Source organism: Rana temporaria, chromosome 1 (assembly GCF_905171775.1).
Source record: "Rana temporaria chromosome 1, aRanTem1.1, whole genome shotgun sequence".
In the NCBI taxonomy this organism is placed as follows: Eukaryota; Metazoa; Chordata; class Amphibia; order Anura; family Ranidae; genus Rana; species Rana temporaria.
The window spans coordinates 381,596,032-381,621,992 of record NC_053489.1 but is presented as its reverse complement, the minus strand read 5'-3'; the positions used below and the strand labels follow the sequence as shown (position 1 = coordinate 381,621,992).

General features: G+C 44.9%; 1 protein-coding gene across 1 annotated transcript in view; it reads left to right on the top strand.

The window, feature by feature from the left end:
- The window catches only part of TIMM44 (translocase of inner mitochondrial membrane 44), a 750,397-nt gene that overhangs the window by 485,047 nt on the left and 239,389 nt on the right, over positions 1 to 25,961 (top strand). The window contains 1 exon segment of the mRNA XM_040322529.1: positions 5,159 to 5,244. Coding sequence (XP_040178463.1) covers positions 5,159 to 5,244 — 86 coding nt within the window.

Below are 25,961 nucleotides of genomic sequence, written 5' to 3'. Positions count from 1 at the left end.
TTGAAAGACCTGAGGATGAAGGTTCACTGTCAGTGAACAGATAACAGGTGTTAATGAGGAGAAAACTATCAGAAGCCCCACAAGCTCTGGTTGCAGCTGCAGTCTTTTCAGAGATCCAAGCTGCATATAACTTCACTTAGCCTAGACGGCCAGAGCCTCTGTCTCTTTAAAGTCCTCATCCTGGTGTTGGCTTCAGGCTAACCGAATGCACAACAGGGGAATGCACATTTGCTGCTGTGCACATGGCTAACGTTGCAGGTTTGCGGAGACGCACATCTGCAGAGCATAACTGCCTCTTTACAGTCCACATGTTTGTATGAAGTACATGAGTTTGGAATGTTCAAAATGCATGTGGGGTAAAAACCGGTAACAAAGCATGTTTTATTGTTGATCACATAAAGAGACATGTTATTTTGTTCGTATGATTTTATATGTTCACATAAGGGTGTTTAATCACAGCAAAGTGCCTAAAATCGCATAAAAATGCTTAAGTGCATAAAGATGCGGGATCTCACATGGTTACTTGATAACCCAGGTCCTTGATTACCCAAGGTTATTTAGGTCACACAGAGAGGCTTGTTTCCACAGGAATGCCTAAAATCGCATAAAGATGCTTAAGTGCATAAAGATGCGGGAGCACACATGGTTACCTGATAAACCAGGTCCTTGATTACCCAAAGTTATTTAGGTCAAACAGAGAGGCTTGTTTCCACAGGAATGCCTAAAATCGCATGAAAATGCTTAAGTGCATAAAGATGCGGGATCACACATGGTTACCTGATAAACCAGGTCCTTGATTACCCAAGGTTATTTAGGTCACACAGAGAGACTTGTTTCCATAGGCATGTCTAAAATCGCATGGAAATGCTTAAGGGCTTAAGGATGCGACATCACACATGGTTATCTGATAACCTGAGTCCTTGATTATCCAAGGATATTTGGTCGTACGGAGAGGCTTGTTTTATACAGGAGTGCCTGAAATCGCATAAAGATGCGGGATCACACATGGTTACCCTGATAACCTGAATCCTTGATTACCCAAGGGTATTTGGTCACACAGAGAGGCGTGTTTTCCACAGGAATGCCTAAAATCGCATAAAGATGCTGGAGTGCATAGAAATGCGGAATCACACAGGTTTTACCTGACAAACCACAATCTTGATTACCCATGGATATTTGGTCACACAGAGAGGCCTTTTTCCACAAAAAGGTCTGAAATCGCATAAAGATGCTGGAGTGCATAAAGATGCGGGTTCACACATGGTTATCTGATCACCCGAGTCCTGGATTACTCAGGCATATTTGGTCACACAGAGAGGTTGTGTCCGCAAAAATGCCAAAAATCGCATAAAAAGGCTTAATTGCAAAAAAAAAAAAAAAATTGCTGGATCGCACAGTGGTGCTAGATCATACAAGAATCCTTGGTCCCACAAGGGTACTTGTCCGCACAGGAGTGCTTAAGATGCATAGATGTTGGATCGCATGAAAATTTGCTGAATCGCATAAGAATGCATGTTTGACTTAGGAGGCATTATAATTAGGTTTCCTTAATTATACAGGATTCCTTGGCCTTACATAGGCGCATACTTGCTTGCAGGATGCTTGTTCATAGCTCACATGCTATATGTATGCGTGTATACAGCACGCCCCCTTTTTTGTGTGTTTGCGGAAAACATATTCTTATGAACTCACGCTTCTATGAACACACTCTTCCATAGAGGCATATGACTTTAAAGGTGGCCACATGCACATAGGGGGAGCTATTTGCATGTGTGTTTATTTACAAGGCTGCTAGGGCCCGCCTCTAGCAGGGCTAAAGGCCCAGAGTTTAGCAGTAATGTCATTCCGAGGCAAACCCGTGCTGACAGATCAGTCGGTAGCATGGCTGGGCCTAGGGGGAGTCCAGCATGATTAATTATCTGGAACTCCTGGGTTGGGATCCCAGTCTAGAGGGAATATGCGGTCTTTATTCAAACACCGTTCCCTATGCTCAGTTTTATTCAAGGCTGATATAAACTTTGCTCTGTCGGCCTGGAACGAGTGGATCCTAACTTGGCATTATCCTAGAGTCTTGTCCCAGGGATATGCTGGAATTTAACTGAATGATTGGCAGAAGGGAATATCCTTCATACCCATTACCTGGGAGCAGGTTGCGAGGACTGGCCTCTTAGGATAGAATCCAGGCCTGGAAGAGACCACGGCACAGGGAAGGTGGTCAGCTCTTATGGAGCCTTATCTGCTAGCTTTCTAGAGCTACGGATGGACCATCCGCTTAAGGACCTGAACGTTTAGGTTACAGGGTTGCTCTGTCTGAATACAATCTGACTATGCCTCTCTAGTGGTTTACTTTGGGTTCCAGAGAAGAGCTTGTGCCTTGCCTATTGTCATTTCATGGAATGCTAGATTGGCAGGCGATTCGCTGGAGCCATCAACAGTCGGGTCCGGAGATTGGGCCTCTACACCCCGACTTTTTCTGACCAAATGTCACAGAAACGTTACCCTGCACATAAAGGGTGTTGTCGTCCAGGTTCAACAAGAGATTGAACAACTTTGTGTCAAGGCCAAAGGATCCACCCGCATGCGGGACAGATTTTTTAGTGACCCTGGGGGCCCAGGTGTCGCTGGTTTATGCGTTATCTCCCCCCAGGGGCCGCAACCTTCGTGGCTTCCATGCTACATCAGAAGAGAACGGAAGCTGGCTTAATTGCTCCCAGCATAGCCCATACAACCTTACTGCGCAGGGACAGCAGAACTGATCGTAGAGGACCCAGGGTCCTTACAGCTTGTCCAGGCCTGCTTTGCAGGGTTACATCCTGTCTTGCATACATGGGTATTAATGGTCTGGCTATTATAGCCTGCATTCTTGAGGATCGGGGCTACAGAATCAGCGGCAGTTACCTTGATTCATACAGACAGCTGGCCTCCAGGACCAGATATCCTAGGATATGGAAGGCCCATATTCCTGGTGTGAAACAAGGGGTGGAATCCTTGGTAGTAGGTCCTAGGTAAAATTCTTACCTTTCTACATTGGAAAAGAGATGGAGCTGGCTTACGTTCCATCAAGGCACTCTTGATCTGGGCCGTTATACCCGTCACCCCTTGTATAAGTCCGCCAGTTAAAGCGCCCTGTTCTCGGAGGATTGGATCCAGTATGCTGCTTACAGAGTCAGCACCTTGGGCTGATGCACCATAAATATTTCCCTTTATCCTTCTAAAGAGGGAATTGGTGTTCTTGGTTGCGGCTGCCTCCGCAAGAGAGTATTGGCAACTTTCTTTGTATAGAGCCATACTTAATTATTTGTACAAGAAGGGTGATGTTAAATACTCACCCAACCTTATTGGCTAGAAGGATCCAGTGTTCATTGAATTAAGATATTCTTGCCTTCCTTTTTTCTTTTTTCAGGACCTTGATCCGCGGAAGGGAGAGGTTATTGCTTTCTCTTAATAAAGATAAGAGCAGTTAAAGATCTATCTGAAGGCTTCAGATATTAGAAACCTAACGATTTTGTTGCCAGAAAGCCCCTAGAAGGGGCGGGACAGTGTTCAGATCGGCTTTAAAATGGCTATGCGCTCGCTCGTTATAGTAAGAGAGGTCAAGGTCCTATCTGAAGCGGGCTGCTCGGATACGGAAGGACCGATGTTGGTGCGCTACCAGGAAGGCCCCAGCAAGGGGCAGGCAGCGTCTAAATCAACTATTGTCAAATGTTGATTCATCAGGGTTATTATTCAGGCTTGTGGTTTATACAGAGGGCTTCCCCCTGTTTCTTTTTGGGGTACACCCTACCAGGATAGTAAGCACTTCATGCGGGGTGCATTACCAAGCCTTTATGACTCAGATTTGCCAGACCTGCAACTTGGTCGTTTGTGCTTACGTTCACTAAATCCTATCAAGTGGACATAAGACGGCAGGAGGATGCAGCCTTTTTTTGTTGGCACAATATGCGGCAGGCAGCATTAGAATTCCTCGTGTCCTGATGGCAGTCTGCATTGTTGGTGTCTCCCTCCCCTCAGTAAGCATTGCTTTAGGACATCCCAGATAGTAATGATTAAGACTCTGTGTCCCGTGATGTACGATAAAGAAAATAGGATTTTTATAACAGCTTACCTGTAAAATCCTTTTCTTGGAGTACATCACGGGACACAGAGTCCCCACCCCTCTTGTTTGGGGATATTGGGACACTTATTGCTTGGGACAAAAACTGAGGTGCTCCCAGTATGGGAGGGGTTATATAGGGAGGGAACTTCCTGTTCTAATTGATTACACCAGTGTCCAGCACCTGATGGTGGAATATAACCCAGATAGTAATGATTAAGACTCTGTGTCCCGTGATGTACTCCAAGAAAAGGATTTTACAGGTAAGCTGTTATAAAAATCCTATTTTTTCTTTCTTTTTTTCTTTTTATAATCCTATTTTTTTCCCTACCACTTTTCTACCCCTATTTCCTCTCCATAACTTCAACTCTGTTCTTTAGCCCTGGTTCACACTGGTGCGATTTGACATGTCAAATCGGCAGCAATTGCCAGCAATGGCACCATCCTAATTGGAGCGACGCCAATTTGCGGCACTGCACCAATTTCAAAAAGTAGTTTCTGTACTACTTTTTGCGACTTCCATTGACATCTGTGGCAGAAATCCGCACAGATGTCTGTGAAATCGCTGCTGAATTCGAAATTGGCATGCAGGAGTGAACTCGGGCTGAACTTGCACGGCTTCATTCCCGCAGCTCAGTGTTAACCTGAGCTTATACAGATTATACTGTATACTGAGTATGTACACTCCGATTCTATAAAAGCTTTGTATATTTTTCTCTATTTTATTTTTCTGAGACACCAGCTGTTTTGTATACTGGACTAGTACTGTATGTACTCTGTTAAACTGAAATAAAGATTGATAGTAACAAAAAATAAATAAATAAACCATACATGTTGCAATCTGTTTTGTATAATCTCCTACAATCAAGAATAATATTGTGGCAAGAACCTGCACTGAAAGGACACAGCTTAATGTGTTGTTTAGGTGGGCACTCACATTACATATATTTGGTAACTCTAATTGATGGGGCAAATGCATAAGAAGGGTTATGAGTTTGTCATTTTTATATTTATTTATTAATTTCTAAAAAAAAAAGACTGTTCATTTTATTACTCCTATTTTAGGGAAGCACTGGGAGTTGTGTTGCATAAGGATTCTAAGTGGCACCAACAATGGAAAGATTTCAAAGACAACAATGCAGTATTTAACAGTAAGTAAAAACACAATTGTATTATATTTGAAAGTATGCATGAAAGATACGTTTTCCTATGTATGGATTACAACTGCGTGCTAAATAAACATTGTATTAGTAATTCGATTTTATAATTTGTTGTTTAATCAGTAGACATCTTGTATAAGTATATCCTCAAAAAACTCCACACTTTGGTCTCCTTGACTGTAATCTTCTCTGGTTCTCATCCTATTTATCCAACCACACTTTTTAGGGTTACTTACAATTTTACTTCCTCCTCTCCTCTTACTTTCTCTGTCGGGGTGCCCCAAGGTTCTGTACTTGGACTTCTCTCCTATTCTCCACCTACACCTGCTCCCTGGGTCAGGCAATAGCCTCCCATGGCTTCCAACACCATCTCTATGCTGACAACACCCAAGTTAAATCCCTCAACCCCTCAGCTAACACTTTTAGTCTCCTCCTGTATCACTAATTTACTAACGGACACCTGGATGTCAAACCACTTCTTCAAACTCAATCTGTCCAAAAACCAAGCTCATATTTCCTCCCCCACGTGCCTCTTCCCTTGATCTCTGTCAAGATCGATGGCGCAACTATCAACCTGTCCCCACATGCCAAGTATCTAGTTTTAATCCTGGACTTTAAACACTCCTTTCGGCCCCACATCCAATCACTGTCCAAATTTTGCCGCCTCAACCCAAGCAACCTTTCTAACCAGTGACGCCAGTAAGCTCCTCCAAATTCCAACCTAATCATTCTCTTCGTTCCTCCTAAGACCTCTAGCTCCCTTGTCGCTTCCTCCCATGCTTGCCTCCAGGACTTTTCCCGAGCCTCTCCCATCCTATGAAACTCCCTTCTCAAATCTGTTTGACTATCTCCTACTGTGTCTACTTTTAAAGAATCCCTGAAAACCCTTTTCTTCAGAGAAGCCTGTCCTCCCACCTACTGTAACAACTGTACTTTTAATTTTCTCCACCAGCTCATCCCACACAGCTATTACTTTTTGTATTAGTTGACCCTCCCTGTAACGAACAGGGCCCTCTGGTTTCTACTCTATTCAATTATATTGCAACTGTACTGTTTGCCCTCATGCAAACTGTCAGTGCTATATAAAGCATATATAATAAGTACTTAAATCTGTCTTGCAATCTTTCACACTGCAGTGCTCAAAGTGAGACAGGGAAGAGCAGCCATCTAGACTTCTGTATGCACACATTTTAATAGAGAACATGCAGACAGGAGGGGAAAGCAGGGTTGATGACTTTTCAGTGTTGCAGTTTCTTCATTGCCCCATCAGCAGGCTCTACAAAGAAAGTGGTGTCTCGGTGTGACAGAGGTGTATAAATCAAGCAAGTGACTATATAGGTTTGTTCACAAAAAGCTTTTGTTAAAAGCAATATACCATACAAAAGACCATAAAACACAGCTGCTCAAACACCAATAGATGTAGTATTGGTAGGATCAGTAATTATGATCAGACAGTGGCGAAAAGCTCAGTCCTAATGCATTATGGGCGTTTCTAAACTGTGCCTGTGCCGTTGTCTACGGCGCATGCGCCATAGACATCAGCGCTCTTTTTTTTGTAAATATTTGGAGGTTTAAAATATATTTACAGAACCTACAGGTAAGCCTTAATCTAGGCTTACCTGTAAGTAAAAGTGGTTGTACAGGGTGTACAACCACTTTAATTACATACAATTTCACATTAATTTCTAGATGAGCTCCACCTTCAGAATTCACCTAATTTTAATTGCAGTCCACCTATGTGGACTGGTGAGCGCCTGCCATCTGAATAACGGCAGCTGGTTGGCTTTGGAAGTGCCTATCAGAGCCAGCGGCTCTGATAGGCTTGAGGCCTGTAATCGACTTCCAAATAGTTAACCAGGGGACGCACAGGGGGGTGCGTTCCCTGGTTAACACTTACAGGCGTCTCAGCCAATCAAATTCACCGGTTCTGTTTGACTGAAGCGTCATCGAGGGCAGGAGAAGATATCGAGGGACGGTGGAAGGAGGATAGCTGACCCCAGAAAGGTAAGTTGCAGGGGGGGGGGGGCAATCTGGCTGCATGTTACATGGCACAGTGGCGACAATTGATGGCACAGTGGCTGCGTTTGATGGCACAGTGGCTGCGTTTGATGGCATGGCACAGTGGTGACAATGGGCACAGTCGTGACAATTGATTGCACAGTGGCTGCATTTGATGGCATGGCACAGTGGTGACATTTGATGGCATGGCACAGTGGCTGCGTTTGATGGGCACAGTGGCTGCGTTTGATGGGCACAGTGGCTGCGTTTGATGGGCACAGTGGCTGCGTTTGATGGGCACAGTGGCTGCGTTTGGGCACAGTGAGGCTGCAATTTTTTTTCTGTTTGCGCCCCCCCAAAAAAAATTTGAGCACCAGCCGCCACTGCCCCATTCTCAAGTCTTTCGCAGACTCTAACAGTTTTTTTTTTTTTTTTTTTTTTAAGATTGCCCTGTATTTGGCTAAATACATCTGCCCATCAACTCTGACGAGCTTCCCTGTCCCTCCTGAAGAAAAGCATCCCCACTACATGATGCTGCTACCACCATGTTTCCAGGTGGGGATGGTGTGTTCAGGGTGATGTTCGGTGTTCGTTTTCCGCCACACATAGCGTTTTGCTTTAAGGCCAAAAGGTTAAATTTGGTCTCATCTGACCAGAGCACCTTCTTCCACATGTTTGCGGTGTCCCCCACATGGCTTCTCGTTAACTGCAAACAGGACTTCTTATGGCTTTGTTTTGACAATGGCTTTCTTCTTGCCACTCTTCCATAAAGGCCAGATTTGTGGGGTGCACAACTAATAGTTGTCCTGTAGACAGATTGTCCCACTTGAGCTGCAGATCTCTCCATCTCCTCCAGAGTTACCATGGGCCTCTTGGCTGCTTCTCTGATTAATGCTCTCTTTGCCCGGCCTGTCAGTTTAGGTGGACGGCCATGTCTTGGTAGGTTTGCAGTTGTGCCATACTCTTTCCATTTTCGGATGATGGATTTTTCAGTGCTCTGTAAAAAGTTCAAAGCTTGGGATATTTTTTTTCTGACCTAACCCTGCTTTAAACTTCTCCACAACTTTATCCCTGACCTGCCTGGTGTATTTATTGGCCTTCATGATGTGGTTTGTTCAGTAAGGTTCTCTAACAAACCTCTGGGGGCCTCACAGAGCAGCTGCATTGATACTGAGATGAAATTACACCCAGCTGGTGTTTTAAACCACTTCAGACTCAACCACAGCAAAAAAACTTCCTCATGATTTTATTCATTAATATTGTCTCTTCTTCGGTTTCACATTATTTGTGGTTTTCCGAATACTAATTTATATATTTATCTTTTACTTCATTATTTTGTTAATTTTTATTTTACCTATCAAAGTTAATTATAAACCGTACCCACCCCCTCCCACCCCTGTCCCCTTATGGTTTGTTCTCTCCTTTTTATCTTCTTTCATCTTCTATTGTCCACTATTATTTTTTCCAAGTATTGCTCTGATGGTTTTAAAATCTTTCCACTGTCTCCATCTCTATATTTATTGAGTTGACCCGCATCGTAACTACATAGATATTCCATTTTATTATAGTTTTCCACTCTTTCAAACCATTCTTTTATATCTGGTTTTCTTGTACTTAGCCAGTTTTTTGGTATCAGTCCTTTTGCGGCAACTGGTGGAATTAATGTTTTCCTAAACTTATATTTGATTATTTTGATTTCGTGAAACAAACAAGCTTGTATGCTATTAGATATCTTTTTTCCAGTTATCACTTCCATATATTCCCATATTTCCTGCCAGTATTTCCTTTTATCTTGGGACAGTCCCCACCAATACTCTGTACTTTCGTGGTATCCATATATTTTTATGAAGTGCTGTTTTATTTATAAAATTTCCATTCAAACCCATTTTTTCTCTTTCTCTTTATTTCCCCATTCTACCATTTGTGCAATATCGTGGCCTTGTAAATCTATTTATATCCAGCGCTGCTAATCCTCCGTGTTTTTTCCTCTTGTTAATGTTGCAAAATTCACTCTCAGCTTTTTCCATATGTATTTTATCAACATTGGCCCAGATTCAGAGAGCAATTGCGCCTGCGTAACCATAGTTACGCAGCGCAATTGCTGACTTGCTCCGGCGTTACGAATGCTCCTGATTCAGGAACATCGTAACGCCGACTGCAGCCTAAAATCTGCATGGCATAAGGCTCTTATGCCACGCAGATTTTAGGCTGCATTCTTGCGATGACCGCTAGGGGGCGCTCCCATTGTGCTCAGTGTATAGTATGCAAATTGCATACTAACACCGATTCACAATGTTGCGCGGGCCCTGCGTACGCAAGTTACGGAGTTTCCGTACAGCGTCTTTAGCGTAAGGCTGCCCCTTCTAATAGTAGGGGCAGCCAATGCTAAAGTATACCCGCCGTTCCCGCGTCGTGAAATTTGAATTTCACGTCGTTTGCGTAAGTGATTCGTGAATGGCGCTGGACGCCATTCACGTTCACTTGGAAGCAAATGACGTCCTTGCGAGGTCTTTTGCCGCAATGCACGTCTGGAAAGTTTCCGATGGAGCATGCGCTCGGCGTGGGAGCGCGCCTAATTTAAATGATTCCCGCCCCCTACGGGATCATTTACATTAGGTGCCCTTACGCAGGGCAATTTTAAAGAGCGCACACGCAATTTATGGAGCTACTGCTCCGTGAAATCGCGCGCAGCGCAGATAATTTGCGGGGACGCAGGGCAAAAACTATGCCCTGTGCCTCCGTAAAAAAGGGGCAATTTCTACCTGAATCTGGGCCATTGTTTTAAAATCTTAAAAAAAAAACTCTGTGAATGTCTATGGGTAACATCTGGAATTTATATGTTATTTTTGGGAGGATAGCCATCTTGAAAAAATGTATCCTTCCTAACCATGATGTAGTGATATAATGTATAGTGGTGTCCGGTTAGATAATTGATGTTTAGTAATTAGTATGATGACTATAAGTTATGTTCCGCAGCAACACCCACGTTCTCCAGAGAGTGCAATTTATTTGGCTTCCAACACAGAACAAAGACCAAAGTTCACAGATGATACAAATCCAACAGAGTAATTCAAAGTCCCACTTGACTAGATCAATTCTAGACCTGTGCCTTCATATTCATTGAATATACAGTGTAATGCCTCGGCTGTGTGTGTTGCTTTAGATACACAGCTTCACATCAAGTATAAACCGAATCCCAATGAAAGAAGCGCTGGTTTTCTGAACTGATGCATCTTTACTGAGATATAATGAACATAAATGTGTACAATAGTGTTCATACGAGTGATATGAGATGATATGGTAAAACTGTGAAACAAACATAAAAAGACAAATGTAAGCATGGCTATTCAAGCAACATACATTATACATAGCTAATACAAAAGATAGGGCCTAACTAACATGTGCTTGCTTAATACACTGAAACACACATTATCTATCTGCAATGTCTAACATCCCTCTACACAAGCTGAACTAGCAAAACCCACAGGCTTTGGTGTTCGTCAGGTTTGCAATCTGTATTAGCTTTAGGATGTCCTGTGGATCTGGTCACTACAGTAGCTAGAGCTGGAATGAACAGAATATGTCCCAGCAAGCCCTAGACAGTACAGAGAAGACCCGCCTCTAGGCTTCAAGAAAATGGAGGGTCTTAACCACTTCCAGACCTGCGCACGACGATGTACGTCCTATTTTTAAAGATTGATATCTCGGTAACGCAGCAGCTGCTGCCACAACCGAGGTATCGATCTTTAGTGTGCGCGGTCCGGTACACGATAACGGCGGTTTCCGCGGCGGATTCGCCGCGAGATCGCCGTTATCGTGGCGCCGCTCTCCCGCACCCTCCGCCGCTTACGGAGCCGTCGGTAGCGGCGGAGGCGATCGGGACCGTTCGGCTGGTGACTGGGGACGAGACTGAAGGAAAAATCTCCTTCGCCCGTCCCCATAGCACTGCTGGGCGGAAGTGACGTCGAAACGTCAGTCCCGCCCAGCCTCTTAAAGAAACATTTTTTTTTTTTTTGTCATTTGAAAAAATGACAGTTTCGTTTTTTTTTTTTTTTCTTGCATTTTAGTCTAATTATGAGATGTGAGGTCTTTTTGACCCCAGATCTCATATTTAACCACTTCCAGACCTGCGCACGACGATGTACGTCCTATTTTTAAAGACGGATATCTGGGTAACGGCAGCAGCTGCTGTCACAACCGAGGTATCCATCTTTAGTGTGCGCGGTCTGGAATCCGATAATGGCGGTCTCCGCGGCGGATTCACTTACCGGAGCCGTCGGTAGCGGCGGAGGCGATCGGATGCTGTCGGCTGGTGAGCGGGGACGGGACTGAAGGAAAAATCCTCCTTCGCCCGTCCCCATACTCGGCTGGGCGGAAGTGACGTCAAAACGTCAGTCCCGCCCAGCCTCTTAAAAGAGACAATTTTTTTTTTGGTCATTTGAAAAAATGACATTTTTTATTTTTTTTCTATTTTTTGCATTTAAGCCCAAATATGAGATCTGAGGTCTTTTTGACCCCATATCTCATATTTAAGAGGACCTGTCATGCTTTTTTCTATTACAAGGGATGTTTACATTCCTTGTAATAGGAATAAAAGTGATAATTTTTTTTTTTTTTTTTTCAGTGTTAAAAATTCTAAAATAAATAAAAATAAATGCGAAAAGCAAAAAAATTTTTTTTTAAAGCGCCCCGTCCCGACGAGCTCGCGCGTAGAAGCGAACGCATACGCGAGTAGCGCCGACATATGAAAACGGTATTCAAACCACACAAGTGAGGTATCGCCGCGATCGTTAGAGCGAGAGCAATAATTTTAGCCTTAGGCCTACTCTGTAACTCAAAAAATGCAACCTGTAGAATTTTTTAAACGTCGCCTATCAAGATTTTTAAGGGTAAAAGTTTGACGCCATGCCACGAGCGGGCGCAATTTTTTAAGCGTGACATGTTGGGCATCATTTTACTCGGCGTAACATTATCTTTCAAAATATATAAAACAATTGGGCCAAATTTATTGTTGTCTTATTTTTTAATTCAAAAAAAGTGAATTTTTTCCAAAAAAAGTGCGCTTGTAAGACCGCTGCGCAAATACGGTGTGACAAAAAAGTATTGGAATGACCACTATTTTATTCTCTAGGGTGTTAGAAAAAAAAATATATAATGTTTGGGGTTTTAAGTAATTTTCTAGCAGAAAAAAATGTTTTAGTCTTGCAAACACCGAATCTGAAAAACACCTAAGGTCTGGAAGTGGTTAAGAGGACCTGTCATGCTTTTTTCTATTATAAGGGATGTTTACATTCCTTATAATAGGAATAAAAGTGATCAAATTTTTTTTTTTGTTCAGTGTAAAAAGTAATAAAATAAATATAAATAAGAAAACAAAAAAAATTTTTTTAAAGCCCCCCGTCCCGACGAGCTCGCGCGCAGAAGCGAACACATTCGCGAATAGCGCCCGCATATGAAAACGGTGTTCAAATCACACAAGTGAGGTATCACCGCGATCGTTAGAGCGAGAGCAATAATTCTAGCCCTAGAGCTACTCTGTAGCTCAAAAAATGCAACCTATAGAATTTTTTAAACGTCGCCTATCAAGATTTTTAAGGGTAAAAGTTTGACGCCATGCCACGAGCGGGCGCAATTTTTAAGCGTGACATGTTTGGTATCATTTTACTCGGCGTAACATTATCTTTCACAATATGTAAAATTTTATTTTTTTAATCCAAAAAAAGTGCGCTTGTAAGACCGCTGCGCAAATATGGTGTGACAAAAAGTATTGCAATGACCACTATTTTATTCTCTAGGGTGTTAGAAAAAAATATATATAATGTTTGGGGGTTTTATGTAATTTTCTAGCAGAAAAAACAGTTTTAGTCTTACAAACACCAAATCTGAAAAACACCTAAGGTCTGGAAGTGGTTAAAGAAACAGACAATGCTGAGTGCCAAGCATGTAATATACATTGCGAAGGCAGCACACTCCCCACCTGGCATACCTTTTGTTATGCCACTAACCTTTGGACAGAAGTAAAACTACTTCAGAAATTGGCCTAGCATACACCTTGGGAATGCCCTGTCTAACAATTCTAACTTTAACCTTTCTAACTCTAGCATCACTACTAGGATCAGTCCCCACAATGAGTCCAATTCATTCCTGTGGACCTGAGTGTCTTTAATAAGACAATGTCTCCAACTTGTAAGTTGGGCTTGTCATCTTGCCATTTCTTGCGTGGCTGGAGTGTCACCAGGTATTCCTGTCTCCACCTCTTCCAGAAAATTTCCGCAAGACTTTGAACTTGTCTCCATTGCTTGGTGTACAAGTCCTTGAGGTCAAAGTCTCCTGAGGGAGCTGTCACTGGTTCCATCTTCTGGGTCAGCAGCATTGCGGGTGTCAAGACTGACAGCATCTCCGGATCTGTAGACACTGGAACCAAAGGTCTGGCGTTCATAATGGCCATGACTTCAGCCATTTGTGTAGTCAAAGCTTCATGAGTGAGGCGAGTAGACCCAACCTTCAGGAGCATGGCATCCAGAATGCGACAAGCTACTCCAATCATCCTCTCTCAGGCTCCTCCCATATGCGATGCGTGTGGAGGATTAAAAGTCCAAGTGCATCCTTGATCTTGAAGATAGGAACCTGTTTCAGAGTCTGTAGAGATGATCTTCAACACCTTGCAGGCCCCAATAAAGTTTTTACCGCGGTCGGAACTAATCAATTTCGCTGGTCCCCTGATAGAGAAGAATCTTCTCAAGGCATTGATGAAACTTGAAGTGGATAAAGATTCAATCACTTCAACATGAACTATTCTAGTACTCAGACAAGAGAACAGAACAGCCCAACGTTTACTTTCGGCACTGCCTCCTCTGGTCTTGCGAGAAGAGATGTTCCATGGTCCAAAAACATCTAGACCTACGTGAGTGAACGGAGGATCTGAAGCAAGTCTGTCTGCAGGTAAGTTTGACATCTTCTGAACCTCAAGTTTCACTCTAATCTTCTTACAGGTAACGCATTTGATGATCACGCTGGAGACTAGTCTCTTACCTCCTATGATCCACAACCCTGCTGACCGTACTGCTCCTTCTGTGAAGTGTCGTCCTTGATGTGCAACTTGCTCGTGATAGTGCGCCCCCCTGCCCCAGAGCACCCAACCCCCCATGTTGAGGGCATGCGGCCTGGTACGGCTCAGGAGGGGGGGGGGGCGCTCGCTCATCCCCACTCCTTTCCTGGCCAGCCGGGTAGCATGCTTTGGATACGGGTCTGGTATGGATTGTGGGGGGACCCCCACATAGTTTTTTCGGCGTAGGGGGGGTCTCCTTACAACCCATACCAGCCATACCAGACCTAAGGGCCTGGTATGCTCCTGGGGCAGGTGGGGAACCCATGTTGGTTTTTTATTTAAAATTTGGCGTGGAGTTCTCCCTCTCAGGATGCATACCAAATGCGCAGCTAGAATTGGCGGGAATCCAAGTCGGATCTCCCGTCGCTTCTATGACGGCTTTGTCTCCACTGCGGCAAGCCAGCTTGGCGCTGGCTCCCGCGATGGGGCTCGTAGGTGGTCAATCTCGCTGAGAAAGGGAGCGAGATTGACACAATATTGCGGTCACCTACTGTATATTGATATCAATATGCATTATGTCGTATGTACAGATCTTATAAAATTATTATAGGTTTAAATGCTTCACTCTGGTTTTAAGATGAAGTTCAAGAAATAAAACGTAATAAAAATAAAAAAGCTAAATATATCAGGGAAAGGGAGAAAAAAAAAAAAAAAAAAGGGGCGTTGGGGAAGTCCATTGAAAAAAAATAAGGAAATTTGAATGTTCAAAAAAAAAGGTCCATTGCTTGATGTATATAGAGTGTGTTTGAATTCTTAGTGATATATTGTCTGTTCAGCATTTCTCCTCCACTAGCCAACTTCAGTGCTTTTGCAATTCACATGCAAACAAGTATTTCCGGGAATATCTGAAAGACAAAAACTCTCAGACAAAACTCATTAGCAAAATCCTTAAACAAAGTACTATTTATAGTTTACAGTTTGAAGCTAATTCACCCCCACTGCTAGAGAAGTATCATTTTCATTCAAAAACAGATCTAAAGAATGTTCATCTCCCAATATCCCTATTCCTTCGGTATCCTTTAATCTTCTGAATTGTTCCAATAATGTGTCACGTTCCCCTCTCATCTTATCATACTCAATCTTTAGGTGGTCATATTTCTGTTTTAATTGAGAAAACGGTATCCAGGTCCTTTTCTTATTATTATTTCGGTCAGCTCTGTTTTTCATATTAACTTAAACCCCCTTCGTGCCCAGACCAATTTTCAGCTTTCAGCGCTGACGCATTTTGAATGACAATTGCACGGTCATACAACACTGTACACATTATATTTTTATCATTTTTTTCCCACAAATAGAGCTTTCTTTTAGTGGTATTTGATCATCTCTGCGATTTTTATTTTTTGCGCTGTAAACAAAAAAAGACAGACATTTTTAAAAAAAAAAACACTATTTTTTACTTTTTGTTATAATTAATATCCAATTTAAAAAAATATATATATATTTTCTCTTTTGTTCATGGACGGACACAGCAGCCTTTGACCTTAGGGTTATATCCACTTCCTTCCAGGAGAGTTAGGCAGAAACAAAGCACTTTAAGTGTTAACAACACTTTCCTCAGTGCAGCTCCTTCCAGGGGGCGTGGTTCCCAAGGTATAACCCACACCCTGCTCTAGCAGCTCCAGTTTTTTTTCTGCCTAATGACAGGAGAGGACAGGCGCTCTGGAGTCCTGTACTCTGGAGATTTTTTTCTTGCGATTTTCTCGCTTTTTATTATTTTGTTCCTGCATTTTTGAATCCTGTGATTCTTCTATCAACAGCCGACTGGGTGACAGGCTGGGTCTTGACTCTTGTAGTCCCCCCATGTTCGGCCATCGAGCGTGTGCCGGCTCTCAGCTCAGCTCTGGGTCGTCCACGACAGGCCCCATTGCTCCAGGGGCGGCCGGGGAACTACATGTTCCAGGACACACATATGACCGGTCTCTATGGCCTTGTCACAGTGTGTCTGGCCGACAGCCATGCCGTTAGTGGACGTTGGTTCTGTCCGGGATGCCTCCAGCTGGTAGTCGCAGGTAGGGTAAGTAGTGGCTCCTTGCCCTGGCAAGGTGGTATGGCTGGTGTTTTTCCCTGGGGAGGTCGACTGAGGGTCTTCCCTGCTTTCCTCTCTCCCCTTCCTCTCCCTCCTTCCCCTGACTGGGTAGCGGCTGTGATGGGGGGCCTCCTGGGTTTTCTTTCCGCCGGGGCCCGTGTGTTGTTGGGGGACTGTGTTGTTACTCTGGGGGGTGCTGCTGTGTGCTGCTGTGTTGTATGAGGTGTTTGGTGCGTCACTGGCCATTTTCCTGTAGCCCGCTGGTGATTTTTACCTCACACGGTGGCCATCTTGAAAATCTCTTGGCCTCTTGTGACAGTTTTAGCACTGTGAAACGCTGTGATTCTTCCCTGAGGTGACAGACACAGCACATCAGAGCACACCTCAGGTTTTTAGCTCTCTCTGCAGTCCCTGGGAGGCCTCTGCTTCTGTTTTTGCAGCCAGGAGGTAACCGGTGGGTTGTTCTGTCTTGCAGTACACAGCGGTGGGGCAATATGGAACCTGAACCTGGTGTTTCTGCCCCAGCAATGCCTGAGTTATACTTTAATCCCCCTGCTGTACTTGAGGCGTTTCTCGCCAGGTTTGAAGCAGCTGGTGCCCAGTAGGGGGGTACAAAGCGCCCCCTCCCTGAGCCTGCTTCTGGGGATGTCTCTGACAATGCAGGCTTAACCCACATGGACTGTGAGGATGACAAGCCGCCCAGCACCGCGAAAAAGTATTTCCCTGTGTTCCTTATTTGGAGCATTTGCTATGTAAGGAATGGGACACGCCACAAAAAGTTTTGGCTGTTCCTAAAAACGTTGCGGTCTGTTATCCCTTTTGAGGAGGACTTTTTAAAAAAAGTGGGTCTCTCCTCCGTCAGCGGACCCTCCTGTATCCAGACTGAGTAAGGCCACCACATTGCCTGTGGTAGGTCCTGCTTTTACCGACCCCACTGATAGAGTGGAATCTGTGGCCCGCTCTATGTTCACAGTTGTGGGTTCGGCTGTGAGACCGGTCGTGGCCGGGTCTCTGGTGTCGCAGACACTGACTGAATGGGCAAAGTTGTCCTGCAAGGACCTGGCTGAACAATTGGTTCAGGGTCTAAAATTTGTCTGAGTCGGCCCTGGATACGCTTCCCTTGCTTTCCAGAGCCTCCGCCTATGCGGTGGTACTACGCCGCCTTGTGTGGCTGAAGTGCTGGTCTGCGGACCGTTCCTCCAAGAAGGCCTTGGTGGATTTGCCCTTTAAGGGTGAGCGGCTTTTTGGGGCGTCCCTGGATGACATCATTAAGGATGCCACAGGTGGTAAGAGCACACTGCTCCCACAGTCTGGGAAGGGCAAGGAGCCTCGCCGTAGGCAAGGGCCCTCTTTTACTACCCCAAAGCGTTTTTTTGTGCGACCAGTGCAGCAGGAAAAAGTTTGCAAGGTGCCAAGGCACCCGCTGCAGGGCAGAAGCGCCCCTGGTTCCGCAAGCTTAACAAACCTGCGGACAAACCTGCTTCCGCATGAAGGTCTGCCCCCGCCCGGGTCTCGGGTGGGGGGCGGGCTTCGCGAATTCGCAGCTTGGTGGTCTCTCCTCTCCAACCATTGGGTTTGCGAAGTAGTTTCCTCGGGGTACAAGATAGAGTTTCTCTCTTGTCCACCAAACAGATTTTTTCCTTCCAACCGCCAGTTTCCTCCGGTTCACCGGCAGGCTCTGTCAGGGGCTGTCCAGGATTTTCTGGTCAGGGGAGTGATTGTGCCAGTTCACTTTGATGGAACGATTTCAAGGGTTTTACTCCAATCAGTTTGTAGTCCCCAAAAAGGAGGGGTCCGTCCAATCCTGGACCTCTAAGGCCCTCAATTGCTTTGTCAAAGTGCAAAAATTCAGGATGGAGTCGATTCGCTCGGTAATAGCAGGGGGACTTCATGGCATCCTTGGATATCATGGACGCATACCTGCATGATCCCGTATGCACAAAGCACCAGAGATTTCTGCGCTTTGCGATCGGGGAGGACCACTTTCAATGTGTGGCCCTCCCGTTCGGCCTGGCCTCCGCACCACAGGTTTTCACCATGGTGCTCGCCCTGATACTGGCCCTGCTGAGACAGCGAGGGATCGCTATCGTGGGATATCTGGACGACCTTCTCCTGAGAGCTTCCTCTGGCTCAGAATTAGAAGGACGTGTCTATCACGTGTCAGACTCTCCAAGAGTTCGGCTGGCTTCTGAATATCCAGAAGTCAGTGTTGGTTTCGTCTCTGCGTCTGGAATACCTAGGGCTAGTCCTGGATTCCGTGGAGGTGAGAGTTTTTCTCCCAACGGAGAAACTTCAGAATCTGCGATGCAGCAGTTATTGACCCAGAAGTGGTCGTCTCTTCGATTCTGCATGAGGGTTCTGGGTCTGATGGTGGCCTCTTTCGAGGCAGTTCCTTATGCCCAATTCCACACCAGGGAACTACAGAAGGAGATTCTGTCACGTTGGGACAGGCTCCCGTCTTCTCTGGATTCCCAGATTCAGTTGAGTCAACTGGTCAAGTCTTCCCTGGTGTGGTGGCTGACGTCTCCGGTGCTTCGGGCCGGGAAGTCATTTCTGCCATGTCACTGGACAGTGGTCACGACGAATGCCAGCCTCTCCGGCTGGGGGGGGGCCGTTTGGGGACACCCAGTCAGCCCAGGGGGGCTGGACTCAGGATGCCGATCTATGTTCTGGAGCTATGAGCACTCAAGCTTTGCCTTGCCGGGTGGTCCCTGGAGCTGCAGGGACGACCGGCCAGGATCCAGTCCGACAACGCCACGGCCGTGGCGTACGTCAATCATCAGGGATTGCACACGAAGCTCGGCTGCAGCGCTGGAAGTAGCGCATATCCTTCGGTGGGCCGAAAGGTCCGTTCCGGCTATATCGGCCGTGTACATTCCAGGTGTTCAGAATTGGCAAGCCGACTACCTAAGTCGCCAAACACTGGACCCAGGAGAATGGTCACTTCACCCGGAGGTGTTTTGGAGTCTGTGCCAAAAGTGGGGCACTCCAGACGTGGACCTTCTAGCGTCCTGTCTCAACCGGAAGGTGCCACGGTTCGTGGCCAGGTCGAAGGACCCGTGGGTGGAAGCGTCAGACGCGTTGGTGGCTCCTTGGGGTCACTATCGACTGATTTATGCCTTCCCTCCTCTGAAGCTTCTTCCTCGCCTGCTGCGCAGAGTGGAAGCCGAAGGGATTCCAACAATCCTGATCGCCCCAGGCTGGCCGCGCCGCTTCTGGTACGCGGACCTGGTGCGTCTGGTGGCAGACGCCCCCTGGCGTCTACCTCTGAGAACAGATCTTCTGTCGCAGAGTCCGATCTTCCACCCTGCTTTACAGTCGCTGTCTTTAACGGCGTGGCTGTTGAGAGCCAGGTACTGAAGGACCAAGGCCTGTCAGGCTCGGTGGTCTCTACCATGCTGCGTGCAGGGAAGTCTACCTCACGTAAGATTTACCATGTAGGAAGGCCTACATCTCTATGTGTGAGGAGATGAAGTGGCACCCTCGTTCATACGCGGTGTCTAGGATTCTGCTGTTTTTTACAGCGGGGAGTGGATCAGGCTCTCGCCTTGAGTACGGTTAAGAGTCAGATTTCGGCTCTGGCCGTTTACTTTCAGTGACCCTTGGCGGCGCACTCCTTGGTGCATACGTTTGCACAGGGGGTCCGACATGTGGCTCCTCCGGTGCGCCATCCACTATCCCCGTGGGATTAGAATTTAGTCCTTTCGGTGCTTCAGGATGCTCCCTTTGGGGACATCCGAAAGATTCCTTTGTTGACTGTCACAAAAGATGTTTTTTCTTGTAGCAATTACCTCGATCAGACGAGTATCTGAACTGGCGGAACTGGCTCCCTATTTGGTCATCCATAAGGATAAGGTGGTGCTGCGGCTGCAGCCATCTTTTCTCCCGAAAGTGGTTTCAGCTTTCCACATTATTGAGGACATTGTTCTTCCATCCTTATGTCCTTACCCGAAAAACCAGAAGGAGGCCACTTTACATTCCATGGATGTGGTTCGGGCCCTACGAGTGTACTTCTCTGCTACGGCTCCGTTCCGGAAGTCGGACTCACTGTTTGTGTCGGTGGCTGGTCCCAGAAAAGGTCTGGCAGTCTCGTCGGCCACCATTTCTAGGTGGATACGACAGGTTGTGCTTCAGACCTATGCCCTAAAGGGGCGGGCGCCTCCCTTTCGGGTTACGGCGCATTCGACCAGGGAGATCGGTGCCTCTTGGGCTTTCCGATATCAAGCCTCTGTGTTACAGGTGTGTATGGCAGCGACCTGTTCGTCTGTCCACACTTTTTCAAAGTTTTACAAGGTGGATGTGAGTGCATCTTCTGATGCCTCCTTCGGCCGCAAGGTGTTACAGGCGGCAGTTTTAAGTTGGAGTTCCTCCGTTGAGTAACTCCGGTTTTGTTTGGGGTGAAGCTTTGTTTGCTGTGTTGTTTTTCCCACGCCTCAAATTTTTTGACACTGCTTGGGGACGTCCCTAAGGTCAAAGGCTGCTGTGTCTGTCCATGAACAGAAGAGAAAATAGGATTTTTGTACTCACCGTAAAATCCATTTCTCTGAGTTCATGGACGGACACAGCACCCACCCCTCCTTTTGTTTGTACTGCTTGTTACGAACTGGAGCTGCTAGAGCAGGGTGTGGGTTATACCCGGGGAACCACGCCCCCTAGGGGGAGCTGCACTGAGGAAAGTGTTGTTAACACTTAAAGTGCTTTGTTTCTGGCTAACTCTCCTGGAAGGAAGCGGATATAACCCTAAGGTCAAAGGCTGCTGTGTCCGTCCATGAACTCAGAGAAATGGATTTTGCGGTGAGTACAAAAATCCTATTTTTTCCTCGGTTTAGGCCGATATGTATTCTTCTACATATTTTTGTTAAAAAAAAACGCAATAAGCGTATATTGATTGGTTTGCGCAAAAGTTACAGCGCCTACAAAATGGGGGATAGATTTATGATTTATTTTTTACTAGTAATGGCGGCGATCTGCGATTTTTTTTTTTTTTGTCAGGCCTGCGATATTGCGCCGGACATATCGGACACTTTTGACACAATTTTGGGACCATTCACATTTATACAGCAGTTAGTGCTATAAAAATGCACTAATTACTGTATAAATGTGACTGGCAGGGAAGGGGTTAACACTAAGGGGTTGAGGAAGGGGTTAAATGTATTCCCTGGGTGTGTTCTAATGTTCCCTGTGTGTGGGAGGGGGACTGACTGGGGGAGGTGACCGATGCTGTGTCCCTATGTACAAGGGACACAGATCGGTCTCCTCTCTCCCTGACAGGACGTGGAGCTCTGTGTTTACACACAGTGCTTCACGTCCCTGCTGTCACTGACGATCGCGGGTACCTGGTGGACATTTCGGCCACCAGGCACACTCATCGAGTGGTTAATATCACCTATGTTTGACCCAGAGTTTCCTCTCTTGTTGTGATCATTAGATATTATCTTCTGATCTTTCTGTTTAGTGTTTGTCCTAAACAATGTGGCTAAATCAATTTTGACAGCTTGCTCATTTGACTTTCTCCATAGATGATCTGCTCTCAATAATACGTCTTTTAAATCATGAGGATTTGGGGCAACTAATAAAATGTTTTGTTTGATATCTTCATGCAAAGCATCTAGAAACATACTGATATGTATCGAGCCTCCACGTTCAAATGCCATATTACCGACCAATAATGCCATAATAGTTGCTATCCTGTGTGACAATTCATAGGGAGATTCACTTTTCATTTGTTGGAACTTCTCATGAATAGTAACATCAGAACGTACACCATACAAAACGCATAATAATTCCAGTAATATGTCCCTTGTCCTCAGAGGCTGAATACAGATCTGTTTAATTCTCATCCAAAGACCATTTCCTATAGAATGTTGCAAAACTCCAAGTCAGATGGGTTGAGATTGTACATATCTCTGACATTCTGCAAGTCACAAAACCATTTCAAAAATCTGTTAAAATCATGGCAGGGAAACATTCCTATTTCTTTAAGAATTGCATCTAGTTCTTTTGGTTTCAAAGGATTCATTACAAGCTGAACTTCACCTGTATTATTATTGTTGTAAACTGTGGCGGTCACAGTGGGTGCGGCTGGCAGTGAATTATCAGATTTAAAGCGGAGTTCCAGCCACAATTTCACTTTTTAAATATAAATACCACTGTAATACACAAGCTTAATGTATTTTAGTAAAGTTAGTCTGTAAACTAAATTCCGTTTTGTTAGGTTGTTACAGCATTTAGACACTTTATAAAATAGAAATTGACTGGGGCCATCTTAAGTGTGGGCATCATGAAGCCAGACTGTATGACTTCCTGGATTTCAGCCTTGCAGATCTCGAACATGCTCAGTGCTGCACAAGCAGTGTCAGATCAGGTTTCAGCACCTGTGCTGTCCAAGTCGCATGATTCTTTGAGACTGGGGAGTGCACAGACTCCTGGAAAGTTACACCCACTACATTCCCAGGAGTCTGTGCGGTGTAGGTTAGGAAGCATTAAGCACCTAGGTGCAGGAAGTGGGAAGATGAACTATTCTGCCTAGCAACAACACTTTGAAGGCATCTAAAAAAAAAAAAAATCGTAAAAGGACTAATGACATTTTTTTAAAACGACTGATGTAATGTTATATTTATGGGTGGAACTCCACTTTAATATGAGGTTCTGTTTCATTTGATAGAAAGTTTGTGTTTGTATTTTGCTGCAGATTGCTGAATCCAAGATTTGATGCATATCTGCATTCCTGAGATCTCTTCTCCAATTCCATAATTCTTAATTTTAATCTCTAATTTTCCTCTGATAATTCATCACAACGTTTAGATTTCTCAAGCAGAGCTCCCCAATGGTAACTGTATGCAATTTTAAGTTTACTGTCTCAGTTTCTGATTGGTTTTGTAACCTCTGACAAACCTTATGGCTATTATCAACTGCACTCTGTAACTGCGCAATTTCCTCAACTTTATCATTCAAAGAACTTTCCATTGTTAAACAGCAAGATAACAAGCCCTGCACAATACAACCTTTTTTTTTACTTTCTGACATTTTGCTATCAAAAACACTTTTCTCTAAAAATTCCCTCATCATAGTCCACGTCTGCTTACATTTTTCTGGAATTTCATAAGGACCGCCATGACGCTTAATACATTTTAATACCCATCTGTTAACTTTATCAGAACTGACACTAGCTTCACACTGAGTAAGCATTTTGATTATATTATTAATAATTAAAAAATATATCTATATTTTACTCACCGCATTTGAGGCTCTACCTTGCCAGTTACGGTCTTCTTTTACACAACAGTCTTTTCTTTTTTCAGTTTCCAGTCTCCAGAGAATAATTCTGGGGTTCCAAACTTGTTTAACCTTGTATATCAGACTTTCTTATGTCGCAACCAGACATTAGAGTCACAGCACAGCTCTTGGGTCTCCATCAGACTTATGTCCACCTCACAGGATTGTTGTCACCGCCGACTTCTGTTACTAAGTCCTGAAAATGCTCTTCTGGTCGCTTGAACGTCACCAATGTAGTGATATAATGTAGTGATATCATATATAGTGTCCAGTAGATAATTTATATTTAGGTATTAGTATGATAACTATAAGTTTTTTTTTTTTTCAGTTTTAAAAGTTTTTTATTGAAGATAAAAAGAGGCACAATATAAGCAATGCAACAATGCAATGCAATTATGTTCAGCAGCAACACAGAGAGTGCAATTTTTTTGGCTTCCTACACAGAACAAAGTCCAAAGTTCACAGATGATACAAATCCAACAGAGTAATTCAAAGTCCCACTTGACTAGATCAATTCTAGACCTGTGCCTCCATATTCATAGAATATACAGAGTGACTAGACTGACCTCCAGAATTATATTGCCTATCCACTGAATGGCTGAGCAATTTGATTGGCCATCTTTGATCTACATGTGTCTTTCAGAGTGACAGATAATGACCCCAGCCGGAGACATGCCCTAATTTGCATTCTAACAAGTCTCCTCTGATATGTGCAATTAGATTACAGATACCAAATGTGGCCTGAGCACATCAGTCATTATCTGTCCCCCCTTGATATGTGTAGTAAATCTTGTTTGGCCACTAACCCCTTTGGTCAGCAAACACCCTTTGATGTGTAATCTTGAATGCCTGTATGTAACACATATATATTGTGCCATACATATAACACAATATATAAAATACATACACATATATATTAGGGCTGCGCATCTTCACCGGTCTCACGATTCGATGTGATTACAATTATCAAGTCCACGATTCGATTCCGCGATGCATCATGATTGCAGCGCAAGTGCGCATGGCTCCCCCCCCAAAATACTAAATGAGATTATCAGAGACTTCGGGCATAGTACAAGAGATGGTCAGAGACTGCAGACATAGTACAGGAGATGGTCAGAGACTTCGGGCATAGTACAAGAGATGGTCAGAGACTGCAGACATAGTACAGGGGATGGTCAGAGACTGCAGACATAGTACAGGGGATGGTCAGAGACTGCAGACATAGTACAGGGGATGGTCAGAGACTGCAGACATAGTACAGGGGATGGTCAGAGACTGCAGACATAGTACAGGGGATGGTCAGAGACTGCAGACATAGTACAGGGGATGGTCAGAGACTGCAGACATAGTACAGGGGATGGTGAGAGACTGCAGACATAGTACAGGAGATGGTGAGAGACTGCAGACATAGTACAGGAGATGGTGAGAGACTGCAGACATAGTACAGGAGATGGTGAGAGACTGCAGACATAGTACAGGAGATGGTGAGAGATTGCAGACATAGTACAGGAGATGGTGAGAGACTGCAGACATAGTACAGGAGATGGTGAGAGACTGCAGACATAGTACAGGAGATGGTGAGAGACTGCAGACATAGTACAGGAGATGGTGAGAGACTGCAGACATAGTACAGGAGATGGTGAGAGACTGCAGACATAGTACAGGAGATGGTCAGAGACTGCAGACATAGTACAGGAGATGGTGAGAGACTGCAGACATAGTACAGGAGATGGTGAGAGACTGCAGACATAGTACAGGAGATGGTGAGAGACTGCAGACATAGTACAGGAGATGGTGAGAGACTGCAGACATAGTACAGGAGATGGTCAGAGACTGCGGACATAGTACAGGAGATGGTCAGAGACTGCGGACATAGTACAGGAGATGGTCAGAGACTGCGGACATAGTACAGGAGATGGTCAGAGACTGCGGACATAGTACAGGAGATGGTCAGAGACTGCGGACATAGTACAGGGGATGGTCAGAGACTGCAGACATAGTACAGGGGATGGTCAGAGACTGCAGACATAGTACAGGGGATGGTCAGAGACTGCAGACATAGTACAGGAGATGGTGAGAGACTGCAGACATAGTACAGGAGATGGTGAGAGACTGCAGACATAGTACAGGAGATGGTGAGAGACTGCAGACATAGTACAGGAGATGGTGAGAGACTGCAGACATAGTACAGGAGATGGTGAGAGACTGCAGACATAGTACAGGAGATGGTGAGAGACTGCGGACATAGTACAGGAGATGGTCAGAGACTGCGGACATAGTACAGGAGATGGTCAGAGACTG